Genomic DNA, 13,655 nt, shown 5'->3' with positions numbered 1-13,655 from the left:
ATGACTACAGTGAAATATGTTAGAATATTAATACGTACCATTAAAAACAAATGAAATAAGATAGCATTTTCAATGCAATTTTTTATTTACGTGAAGCTCGAGTCCACTGGCAGGTAACGATTAGTGCGAGAAGATATAACCGCGCCCCCGCGTTCGTGCGACCATCGTTACTTTGACGGATTCACCTTGTTATTTATAAAAACATGGGTCAACATTTACAATTAAAATTAATAGATATAAGGGGAAAATTTGCGAAAAAAATGATAAATTGTAATGCCCCGTTTTATTAATACGTGTATACTACCTTTGGATCTGATGACGGACTTGAACTATCACAGCTATGCTTATGGGATATCACAAATAAAACTAAACAATATTTTTAAAAGTTTTTTTCAAGCTTGAGGAACAAAGTAAATCTACGCATTACGCAGTTAAAGGTGATAAGCGAAACATTTCCGACACAAAATACGATAAATAAATTAAAGCAATATACATCAATGCAACGAGGTAAATACATTCAAATAAGATTTGGTTACTTTTACCCCAAAAAAAATCACAAAAATATTTAAAAAATAGTTACCCGTAAATGTCTGTCTATAAAAAAGTATCTAATTAGATATGCCCACAGATCTAAGAAAATTTCGTTTACTGTTGATAGCAATACATTCTATCGAAAGAGTATTCGATGAAGTCTCTTACATAGATCTAATACAGTGATTTTGGTGTGATGAAAGGCAATGGGCATATCTAAAGGAGATATTTCGGATTCAGGCTACAACATGTACCCCAGAAAATTTGCGAACGTAAGCTTCAATTACATTATGTAACATTTATTTGAAAATTGATTTTTGGGTGCAAAAAATATATATAAATCAAATCTAATTTTGAATGTTGCTTTCATAATTATCGTAATTCTAAATTTTCATGTTATACATTATACATATTTATTGTCATAGGTTCCTAAATTAATTGAAAAGCATTTTAGAGGGATTTAGAATAATAAGTGTACAAGTCATAGCCAAAATTTAAACATCTTTCAATCTGATTTTACTAATTTGTCTTTAAATATTGACTAGAAATAAAACATTCTACGTGTATTTATTGATATAAAAATAATGACATTTTCAATTTATAATTAAGTCTACTTATAATAGTGTTTTGAATGTAAAATACTTAAGCATTGTAAATGTTTCTAATTTAATTTATAGTTATTTTACAAAATAGTTTGTAACAAGACTGAGTTACATAAAAAATAGAACATACATAGGCATCGACCTAATTTCAGTAAATAAATTACGTTGGTGAAAAATGTAACCGAACAAATTAAAACTAAAGTCATACTAGCCGAGCCTTTTGAAATATGGCGCAGGTATGAAATTTCGGCTTGCTTAGTTTAACATCGACCAGCAACAGTACTAGAATAGGGACCACATAAAACTGCGAAAAATCAAAGCTTCAAAAGCAACACCATCATCTAACACATAACATTCACGTTAATATACGCCACAGTCATTGTATACATAGTGTAAACGGAAAATCTAAAATAGTTTCCATTACAGTAAGGAGTATTTGTGCGTATTTATTACGTGCCTACATTTTAATGCTAGGTTTTTAACCCTTCCATACCCAGCACAGTGACAGTAAAGTATAATATTGGGGTAACTTTGACCTAAAGCATATAAGATTCTAAAATGTAAATTTTAAAATTAATATTAATAAAAAAAACGTTATATACCTATTTCTAGGAACAACTAGATATAGTCATAGCTAGAAATGGTATGTCTAGAAAAATAAAAAAATACTTCCGTACACAGCGAAACTTTTGCTATTTCGATAAAATGTTAACATTGTCTCCACAACAAATAAGTCACATATTTAACCACAACATGGTGACGTTTTTTTCGGTCAAGAATTAATTTAATATATTTTTAACTTTATATAATCGATATTAACAGTAAGTAAATAGGTATGGATAAATTTGAATCTATATTAGAATTCATGGTGTAAGAAATGATATATGGAAGGGTTAACTGTAATACACGAGCTAGATGGAATTATCCCTTGTTTTTTTAGAATATAGTTGAGATATTTACGAATATTTTCCTTCTGAAGATTAGATATGTACGTAAATAGCTCGTTTATTACACAAAGACTGCTTAACGACAACGTCTAATCTACTAATTGTAAGCCTATGTAATGAAAAAATACAAACATTAATTTTCAGTTATGACTTATTGTCACATAGCATTGTTAAAATTACGTTATCCAATTTGACGTTTATTGTCATTTTATTGTCTCAATTTTTTTATTTACCAGATATAAAAAATCACTTTATTTTCCAAGACCTTCGAGTACATAAACTAAAGAAGCGATTTGTTATTTGATAGCGATTATAAATTAAATAAATATTATTTTTTATTTTTACAGTAACTCAATATACTTATATTTTTGATTATAGTTCGGTAATGTGTTTATAAACTTAGTCGTATAATAATAATAATAATATCAGCCCTGTATTATATATTTGCCCACTGCTGAGCACGGGCCTCCTCTACTACTGAGAGGGATTAGGCCTTAGTCCACCACGCTGGCCTAGTGCGGATTGGTAGACTTCACACACCTTCGAAATTCCTATAGACAACTTCTCAGATGTGCAGGTTTCCTCACGATGTTTTCCTTCACCGTTAAAGCGAACGATAAATTCACAAAGAATACACACATGATTTTTTAGAAAAGTCAGAGGTGTGTGCCCTTGGGGGTTTGAACCTGCGGACATTCGTCTCGGCAGTCCGTTCCACACCCAACTAGGCTATCGCCGCTTTTATCTTGGCTATCTTGCATCGACGCAAAACTAAAGTGACATTTATATCTGGCGAAAGTTAATTTAAAAATTCTTATTTAATGTATAATTTTGAATAGATAACAATAATTGATTTTATTCTGGAAATTGACTTTATGTTTCTGTATACGAACGTTTAAAGACGCAAGTCCAATTTTCCTTGAAAGTAGTAAATGATGTCAGATATAAAATTTTCTTTACAAGATTTTTTTATGTTTAAGGAAACATATAACAACACATATATTAAATTCTAGTTAATATTTTTCTACAACAATTAACATTTATTATGGATCGTGTTCACATTGACTAGATTATGCCAGACTAGGAGTCTACGACTAGGTGACGTCACTTGATGACGTCACGGACAAATTGTACACAACCATTATTATAAGCCTGTAACATATGCGTAGCTCCGTATTAATATAACTAAATATATGTATATGTAAAGCATTTTAAAGTCCAAGCTTGATTTTACATAATGTGATGTGAAAGTGTCATTTTTATACAAAATATTTGTATATCTATAAGATATGTAGATTTGCGATTAAACAGTACCTACCTATGAATATAATTGAGTAAAATAGCTCGCACGGACCAAACATTATTCGCTACTCTGGTTGGACAATGCCTGAGTTCGAAGGAACATATTTTGTATAAAAAAGCCTTCACGATCGTGTAGAAATTTAGAACGATATCAAAATATCTTTGTCACTATACAGTTAGTTATGCTATCTTATACAAATTACTTGCTATACTCTATGTCCTACAATTCAAAGGAAACTCTTTGAACACGATACTTGCCCTACGATAAAAAATGTCAACTGCATAATCTATGACAGTATACATTAAGATTAAATATCTCTATATCATAAACATTAACTGCTGAACATGTAACACATGTTCTGTATAAAGCCAAATACCAATGCATTTATTTTTATTTATAATTATCTGTTAATATACTTCGAACATATCTATCCAGTCACTAAAGCTTCTAATGATAGAGGAACTAATTGGGGTACCTACACGCTAGAAATGTTAAATAATTTACAAAATAATTTACTACCTATAACTATTGGCATTAGGAAGTGTTTGAAAAAACCGACCTTAAGGTTTTTAGAATTGACAGGGACTCGGTGAAATTATTTTGGTGTCGAGAAAATCAACACATCCTGATACTCACATTTTACGTTTGAAGAATCAAAAAACGTATAGAATTTTGGACGCCTTGAGTTTTCTGTACAGTACGTATCTAAATGAAGTTATAACAATGGATGGTACTTTATACGAGTTTATTTTACATTATCTACTACATCGAATGTTTAGTCCACTGATCTTTTTAGGATTTTTAAATTAATTATGTTTGAGTCCATCGAGGAAAAACCCTAAGGAAAAATTATAAAAGGGGGTAAAAAAAAGTAGAAACACTCAAGCTTGACAAGAACACTACGGATTGACAATGGAAGAGTGAGATCACAAATGTCATAAGTCATGAGAACGCTAAAGCGTGGTTCTATACCTTAACCTAACCTACCTATAATTAGGACTAGACTTTAGTACTTGAAAAATAAAAACGTTCTATTGATCTCCTTCGGCTCCTAGAGATATGTGTAAACGATATTTAAAAGTGACCAAGTTTGTTACCTGTGTGATATTTTTTGTAAAGTTAAGAAAAAAAAACAACAAGACAGTAACATTTCTACATAACAAAGTTCCCTTGAAAAAATTGTGTCTGTTTTATAAAAAAAAATAATAGGTTAATCAGCAAACTCGTTAATATTAATCTACAATTTTTCCTATTTATTACAATACTTTATTTCCACACCTCTTCCTGAAATTACACTACCTCCGATAAATAAAAATCATTTTTTTCTATATTAACACAATATCTCTGTTATATTAATTTCTATATAATTTCCTTATATTTTCTCCGTATATATAATATTCAACATTTAACACTAATAGAAAGCTCGAGTTTAGAAGGAGATTCATAAGAGAAAAGACAACCATCCTTCGAGTACTTACATAAGTATATGTTGAGCATTATCAACTCTAAACGTCAATAAAAATCCTAAAACACCTATGTTACCTACCTCCAAATACATATAAAAAGAATTATTTTTTTTTACTATTTTTTTATAAAATATATTCCACACGTACAGCTACTAGTATCTACTAATATATGCCTTAGGAACTATTAAAGCTATGTTACTAATTTCATAGTTAAAATAAAAATACGATAGTAACCTAATTTAGAAATCGGTTTTAATTGATTTCACTAACTGTACATTGTACCTAGTTGTTGAAATTTGGGAGATAGTGAGCAACACCAAGCGATACAGAGATACGTGAACAAATTATTATTATGGCGTTTTTTATTGTATCTGCTATTATTTTTCGACATTGGCAAAATTATCGATAAATAAACTATGGCAGCCATAATATAAAAGAAAAATAATGATCATATTGGAATGCTTTTTCAACGATTTTATGCTCAATATCAATTTTAATGATGTAATTTATATCAATATTTAATAAAATAAATACCTTCAAAATACAGTTGTAAAATATCGAATAAAAAAAAAGGAAACCAGAACATTTATTTGGTCATCTATTGATTGGTATTGACATGTAGATTTAATAAAAATGTGTTTTATTTTTCTATTATATTACCTTGTTAACGTACCAAGTAAAGTTAATATTTTACATACTATATATTTATATATTTTTATAGAATCGCACACTATCTCCACAACATCAGACTTAGACCTTACATCAATATATTGTCAAAATGTTCACCACAGATTGATGACGTAACAGACTGGCTTACCATAGATAATTATATAATTATTGTCATAAGTTTCCATATCGTCTATATAGGAAGAGCTTCAACGGAACTGACGTATTTAGTATTCATCCACTTTTACATAGACTAGAGTGCGTACAAACAAACACTATTCCTAATTTTATTAGTAACCGATACCATTATTTTACGTATTTAGAAAATTTACTGGAATGTTCCAACATTCGAATACTTAAGTAGACGTTTTCTAGATAATAATAAAATATGATTTGATTTAATACTTATTTTCATTTTATAGGATTAATACAAACATTTACTTAATCACGTATAAAAAAATATGTTCCAAAATGTTATATTTCATTATATTAGCGTTATAATCAGCTTCCGGTCTATTTTTTAAAAACGTAAAGTAATTGTATCTATTACCTCCGTAGTTAATAATATGTCTATAAAAGCACTTTTACCTACCACTACGCACACCAAACATCAAAGAAACGTCTAACACCTAAACACAATGTCAAAACAAATCGAACGGTACACGTGTAAGAAAAAACCCTAAAAGTCTTGCTAAAGCTTTACAACCCTACATAGTTACAAGCCGTATTTTTTTTCCTTTTAAAAAACTTTTTTTCATATATTTTTGCCGCTCCGCCATATTTATTATTGTCATTGTCAGTTTGATACTTTTAAATTTCTCAAAAGGATATCAAAGTATCACAGTTCCATCATACGTGATATACGAATGATATGTCACCTAAATATCTTGAATAAAGGAGAGATCAGCATCCCGCCCCGTAAAAAACTCGCTTAAATTATCTAATAATGTATACACCTTGCTGTCTCTTTCCTTTACATATCTAGTCATTATCGTAATTATTGTCTCAATATTTATTTATTGTCACATTTTCATATATTTATTGTCATAATTCCGTAAAATAGTCACATATCCGTTTATTATTGACACGATTTTATAAAGTCAATATATTCCTTAGTTTCTAACATACATTTTTGACACCATTTCGATATTTTTAAAAATAATCTTCCTGGCATAATAATTATAGTCATAAAATTTATTAATTTAGTGATCATTAACATAATCATATCAAACTGATTTTTAGAATTTTTTCAAGAAAATAACAATTCAATTTAATTTTCGATCTTAACAATAAGCATAGACGTATCAAATGTATAAAATCTTCTCAAAATACAAAATGGCATCAAAAGGATCGACGTGTCTCTTCAAATGTCTTCCGACTTGGCGTTCTCGTCGTTGTAGAGAGCGATGTGCTTCTGTATCCAGGGAATGTACTTGGAGACGTACGCGTAGACTCCTGGCAGGCGCGGGTGGGCACACTTGATCCCCCAGGACACGATGCCCCCCACGTACCACCGGGAAGGGTCGTCAGGGTCCTTGCACAGGAGCGGCCCACCGGAGTCGCCCTGGAATTATTAAACATTATGAATTCGATGCCAAATATAAAAGCAATACCAGCCCTATGTTATGCACTGCCCACTGTTGAGTCTACTACTGAAACGGTTTAGGCCTTAGTCAACTACGCTGGATGCTGAATACCAATTAAATAATTGTAAGACTAGGATGAGAAGGCTTCTGCCCTACCACTTGAGAACAAAAGCTCTCAAATATGCAAGTGGCTTGCCGTCATAAGGGAAACAGCATTATCTAATATTAAATTCCATAACATGACGAGCCGGTCTATCGTCTGATAAAATTGATTGCCCTTAAATTTTTGTATCAATCCAAACGTTTGATATACAAGATATTGTAGGTAGTGCATTGTGGCCATCATTCGTATTTGGCCTTACTTCCATGCATTCAGTCATCTTTATTACTACACAACAAACGTTATTCGAAATATCCTAACACAAATCGAAATGAACACGCACATTCCATCGTCGGAGATCGTCGAATTCGAAACGATCCACTCGACAACTCAATAATACATTAAAACCGACACGAATGGCGAAAACACGATTGTTTACAAGCTTATTGGATCGGAGAATACCGGCGCGGCGAGTACCGGAATACCGGCGGGGACCGGCGCGAGCCGCGATATTGGATTTGGTTATTGGCGAAGATATTTGTTTGCTAAACAATTGGATGCTTCCCACGAGTACTGTTTTCAATTATGTTGGAAAAATTATGGCGGATCGACGGTGAGCGCGTAATATCATTTATATTGTGAGTCGTCTTGGTTTTGTTCAGTTGAATAGAATGTTTGGGCTCTTGTGTAAGTTAATATGTAATGTTTAAGTTGTAAGATTAATTTTTAAGTACAGTGGGATAAAGAGTGCATCGCCTGACCGCCAACGCTACGACGCGTCTGCCCAATAAGTAAATACATCATTCAACATTCTTAGCTCTGCAAGGAATTACGGTCCTCTTCCTGAGACATTAGTTATAATATTCTTCATACCAGAACGCGACAGTATCAAATCAGGTGACTTGGGCATACGAGAACCTATTAGTTAAGTTAACAATTATCCTTAAAAGTTTTTGGTAGCAAAGCATAAGTACCTACCTACAAAGCCTGTGATATCTTTTACACAAAAAAGCCACATCAAAACCGTTCCACTCATTTAGGAATTATGATGCCACAGTCAGACATACACCTATAACTTATAATTCCTTATCTTTCCATCGGAGATTACTAAAGCACGAAGTGGCAAAACTATGTGTGGTTTTATTGCGGTCTCGGTACGATAACACTCTGAGGTCCGTGATTAAAATTCCGGATCGGGCAGTAATATTTTTCTGCCAAACATGAGACCGGAACATGAAATTTATGCCTGATATAGAAATATGCTTGCCCCCGTCACATCATGGGATTGAATACACTGGGCGTAAAGTGGGAGCCTTCATTACACGTCTACCTACCGCTTCGGGGATAAAGGTGTGACGTGTGTGTGAAGGAAACCTTGTGTAGTGGCTGTCTCTGAATGCGAGGTATGACGGTGAGCTGACCTGGCAAGCGTCCTTGCCGCCCTCGGGGTATCCGGCGCAGACCATGCCCTCGGTGACGTTGAGGTCGCGGTGCTCGAGCCACTGGTTGCAGAGGTCGCGGTGCAGCACCGGCACCTCCACCTCGTTCACCGCCGGCTCGTACTCGGACACTGTACCACCAAATAACACTTTAGTTTGCAGTCCAAATGTAACGGAAGGATGAATATATGTTGAGACGTGTTAATGGTTTCAGGTTCTGTATTAGACTGCACTCATAATACTATACATTACATATCTTATATACTAAGTACACACACTACACAAATGTTAGCGGTGGCGGTAGTGGTACCACTAAAGCATAAAATATATTTAACAATTATTGTATTATGCTCTGTTTAATTACCACTGCCAATAGATTATAATGTACAGTATGGTAGCTAAGAAATAAATAGTTTATTCTAATTCTATCTGTAGTTGTATTGGGATATAAGAATTGTTGCGTTATTGTATCAAAATGTACAAATACTTAATAGCGACATCTGTGTCATGACAATATGTAATGTATTAAATGTAACGAGCATGTGGGTGGAAATAAATAATTAGTCTGCACTGAATAACCAAAGCGTTTACTTTTAGAATAAGGCAAATTTAGTTCCATTTCTGGATTAGTCGGGCACTAACAGAACCTGACGGACTAGCACAAAGCTTTTAAGGACTTCTAAAGAAAGGAATATTTTCAACTAATCAGCGATAATACGAGTTCCAATGCGTATTACTTCTAATATTTCCAGGAATTTGAACTAATCCTTTTTTGATTCCGCTCAATGCGTGTTATATAACCCACTCGCAGCACGTCACACAGGTTCCACTTACTGTCTTTATCGTCTCTCTTGCCCCAGCCGATGACTGTACACAGGGTCCCTGCCGGTAGCGGTCGGTTCGCAGGCGGCAGACACACCGGAGACAACTGCTCGTGATATCTCACACGTACTGCCAACTGGAAAAGATTGTCATCGTCAAAGATGGTACGATGATGATGCCTTAACATACAAAACACATAAAGAAAATAATTAAATTCGTTAAAAAAGCAGGACTCTAAATATGTCACATCAACAACTAAAGATAATATTTATTGACCATAATTTTAAACTTGTTCACACTCAGCTAATAGCGCCAAAACTAGAGAGAAACACTGATGACATTATTATTCATATGAATTCACATTTCTCAAGTGTTTTAAGACTATTTGTTAGAAACTAAGTTAGGTACACCTTTACATTGTAGCCAGTGTACCTACTGGATATAATAAGACCTAACATGGCGATAGCAGTGGAATACCAATCAATACTTTATAATTCAAGGTGTTGGATGATGTTACTACTGTTAATGGGCGGTCGTGTCGCTTCCCATCAGGCGAAGGGCAAGCTCGTCTCGTCATTCAAAGCTGCAGGTACTGTACTAGTGCGGTACCTGGAAGAGCGCGATGTCGTTGTCGTGCGCGACGCCGACGTTGTAGTGCGGGTGCGGCACCACGCGCCGCACCTTCACCTTCTGTCCGTAGTACGCGTGCGAGCGGCGCCGCGTGATGCCGAGCTGGATCGTCCAACCGTTCACGTCGGAGTGGCTGCGAACACACAACGGGTCACATGTGGCCTTTGATTCAGGACTTTAAGGAAGTCCACTATTATACACTTGTTTACTGGGAGCATATTGCTGGCAAAGCTATTAGTGCTACTGCAAGATCATCCACAATATCAACGACCTTGTGTGAATTATGTCTTTTAATCAAATACCTATAGTAATTCCGAACATCAAAAATGATCAAAAAAAAAGAAACATTTTCTACTCACTTTCCAACACAATGCGAAGCTGTCAGCACCCACTGATCGGCTATAAGCACTCCAGCGCAGTAGAACACCTCCTCAGGACCGCCCAGGATGGCTGCAAGGAACGGCCAGTCGCCGGGAGACGCCTCCACGCCGCCCACGATGCGCTTCGTAGCACTGCCTATAGTTCGTCGCTTGCCGCATTCTTTGACGAAGAAAACATGAAGTTTAACAAGCCAGATCAGAGAAAAGTATATCGTGCTGTATTGTATCGATCAAGTGAAGAAATTACAAAAAACAGCTGAAAACAAGTGAACCACCCACGTTCCTAATTTTTGAGTGCCATTACGTAAAACTTATCATAAAACATAATAATTTAACAAAAACTTAATAATGTTAATATAGAAGTACCTTCATTTTACATATTTGAAATACAAATTCATACGAAACAGCATTAAAGAAAACAAAACAATTTATGACAGACAATAAAAGGAAACCACAATGAAACTAATTCGCGCGTTATTTCACAAAGCTGACACAAGTTGCGGCCTAAATAACTCCTTTGCTCATCTCACCTTGACGTCCAGCGGTTTACAAATTGAAAAAGCAAAACCCTTTTTGGAAGTAAACAAAGTTGTGATGGCATAGGACACAAGCGACAGCGGGGATCTACGAAACTCGCCCACTGATGGTTGCTGACCTTACTGACTTCGTTAGCTCTTTACAGTTGCATTCTGAAATCGGAAGGTGTATAATGAACAAAAAATGTTTATCTTCTCTGTAAAGATGACTCACGTACTTTTTAGGTTATTTTTCATATAAGCTAGACCAAAGGTTAGTGATATAGATTATAGATAATATAAATGAATATTTTTTAATTTATAATTCTCTCAGGTAATTTCCTGCCACTAGATAGAACTAAGTATGCAATTCAACAGACTAGACCATTTGTTTGAACGATTGTAAGCCTCACTATGTTCATATGCTATGCTTATGTTAATTTGGTTACTTTTATCGCTGCATAGACTCCGAACAATAGTTAATCTTCAATAATAATTTCCATAAGCATATCCCTGAATACATAATGCCTTACATTCAAATAACCCCATAAACCTGCCCTACTAAGTAATTCCTGTCACCTCTCATCACTTTTACCTGTCGCCCACCTGGCGCCCGCGGTCGCCCATTACAAAAACATAATTAAAGTTCCCCTGCCTTGCGGTTACCAATTATACTAGAGATTAGATTAAGTCGAGTGACCCAACAGTAATTACACCGGGGCTGTCTAGCCAGACAGATGTTTGTGATTGCTTGGATTTCGCTTTTGTTTTTAATGTTATTTTTTTTAGAGTTTTGATTTATTTTTTGTATAATAACGAATAATAAATTTTTCTTCTCAAAATCAATCTGGATTTTTTGTCTCTGACATGGTGATAAGTTCGACCCCAGTGATGTTATGGTATGGCACACACAAAACGAAGTGTGTGCACTATACGCACCTCTCTCATCCCCTAAAAGCGTGATTGTGTGTGAATAAAGAATGGCTAAAATGAATTTATCGCCCCCTTGGATTCATTGTAATAAGTACAACTGTGCACCGGAAAGTTATTCGCTTCTGGATCTCCTGAGGATGTTAATAATAAACAGCTAGTTTAATTGGTCATCAAAACGACATCAAATCTTTTCTGCGACATTCTGGAAATGTTTGTTCCACCGTTCTCACAATTAATTGGGATAAGAGTTATATATGAGAAGAGGAAAGACAACCATAACAAGTACACTACTGCGAATGTTTCCTTCCAAAATACTACTTATAGTCACGCTGCAACATGAGATGTTGAGCCTCATAATGTCCTATATTTATAGTGGCTACAATTTTCTTCAAACCAGAACACAAAAGTGGTCGATATCATAGATAGAGTGGTGGCAGTTGTTACTATTTTGCACTCTGACGCGAGTCTGCCTTAGCAAGAATACTTGCATTAGTTCATTATCCGTAAGCCATTTTTACAATATAAACTATCACAGCAAGGTGACCTGCAAGTGTTGAAGTTTGCAGGACTTGCGGCGAGCCGCTTATGTATAAAACTATTGAAATATTGCCGCTAATATAAACGCATCTGGTTCTTACGCAATATATTGCTGCAAGAACTAAACTAAACTTACCATTACACATCAGACATTCCACACGACAGATTGTGAAAGTATTGTTTTTATTTCAGATTTAATCCTTTGTTAAATCCAGACTAACTTTACTACAATGCTAAAATGTTTCAGCTTTTATGACTTTACAACTATTTTCTATTTAAAAAAAAGTGTAAAGAATTTTCTAATACAAAGTTTTAGTTTTTTAAGTGAGTAAAGTATAGACGACTCGTCTAAGACGAGATAACATTGTGCCTATATAGAATATCGATTCAAGATACTTTAACTTTTAAGGGTGAATGGATAAGATGTTTTGAATTTTTAAGCTTGCTTTACTTCTTTTATTGCAAGAATGATTACGACTACTTGATGTGGAAGGCCTAGTATTCGAATTATGGGAAGCCTAAATTTAATACAATTTTGACGGTTTTGTTTAAAGATTTTTTTAAGTTTACTTATACAGTTTATTCTTTTGTCATAAATAAATATCTAATAACAATAATATAATAATACGTGGCGCGGCAGATAGATAAATAAGAAACTAGTCATGGTTCAAATTTCCAACCACATACCAATTTACTAAGCTATTTGTATTTACATTTACATGAAAAAAGTCTTTGAAGGAAGGTAAACACAAAGAAATCCACTAAAGATAATTGCTTTTTAGATCAACGCGAATTAAGGCTTCCTATGTCATTGAATTTCATCAGTGATGATTGATTAAAGAATATCATAGAAATACCAATAGTTAGAAATAAGAACTGTTGTTAAATATTATTATGATTGTCATAAAATTGTCGAAATATTTTACTCTCTTAGGAGTTTTATAAAAACACTACAATATTTTTAATTAATAATTAAGTTTAAAACATATTAATTATACAATATAGATATGCAAGGCCTCATCAGCATTTTGCACATCGCACAAAATATTGTCTATAGTGCCTAGCACTGGCGCCCCTAAACGACGCGAGGCTCCAGGCGGACAAAAAAAAATTCGCGGTTTCAACAGTGTTATCGGTAAGATCTTAAAATAAAGGTCCTCCAAGGCATGCACGAAGACCCGGGCAATTGCCCGGTTCG

At 34.1% G+C, this 13,655-nt stretch overlaps 1 protein-coding gene across 1 annotated transcript in view; it reads right to left on the bottom strand.

Annotated features, from left to right (window-relative positions):
* Nucleotides 1-6,789: 6,789 nt before the first annotated feature.
* The window catches only part of LOC115448114 (atrial natriuretic peptide-converting enzyme), a 61,052-nt gene continuing 54,186 nt past the window's right edge, over nucleotides 6,790-13,655 (bottom strand). Inside the window, exons 11-15 of the mRNA XM_037442797.1 lie at nucleotides 10,452-10,632; nucleotides 10,072-10,225; nucleotides 9,475-9,598; nucleotides 8,623-8,771; nucleotides 6,790-7,079 (exon numbers count right to left, since the gene is read on the bottom strand). Coding sequence (XP_037298694.1) covers nucleotides 6,879-7,079; nucleotides 8,623-8,771; nucleotides 9,475-9,598; nucleotides 10,072-10,225; nucleotides 10,452-10,632 — 809 coding nt within the window. The 3' untranslated portion in view covers nucleotides 6,790-6,878. The remainder of the gene's footprint in view (nucleotides 7,080-8,622; nucleotides 8,772-9,474; nucleotides 9,599-10,071; nucleotides 10,226-10,451; nucleotides 10,633-13,655) is intronic.

The sequence above is a fragment of the Manduca sexta genome, chromosome 25 (genome assembly GCF_014839805.1).
Source record: "Manduca sexta isolate Smith_Timp_Sample1 chromosome 25, JHU_Msex_v1.0, whole genome shotgun sequence".
NCBI classification, from domain to species: Eukaryota; Metazoa; Arthropoda; class Insecta; order Lepidoptera; family Sphingidae; genus Manduca; species Manduca sexta.
The sequence above is the reverse complement of the archived record's forward strand: the minus strand, read 5'-3'. Positions and strand labels throughout refer to the sequence as shown.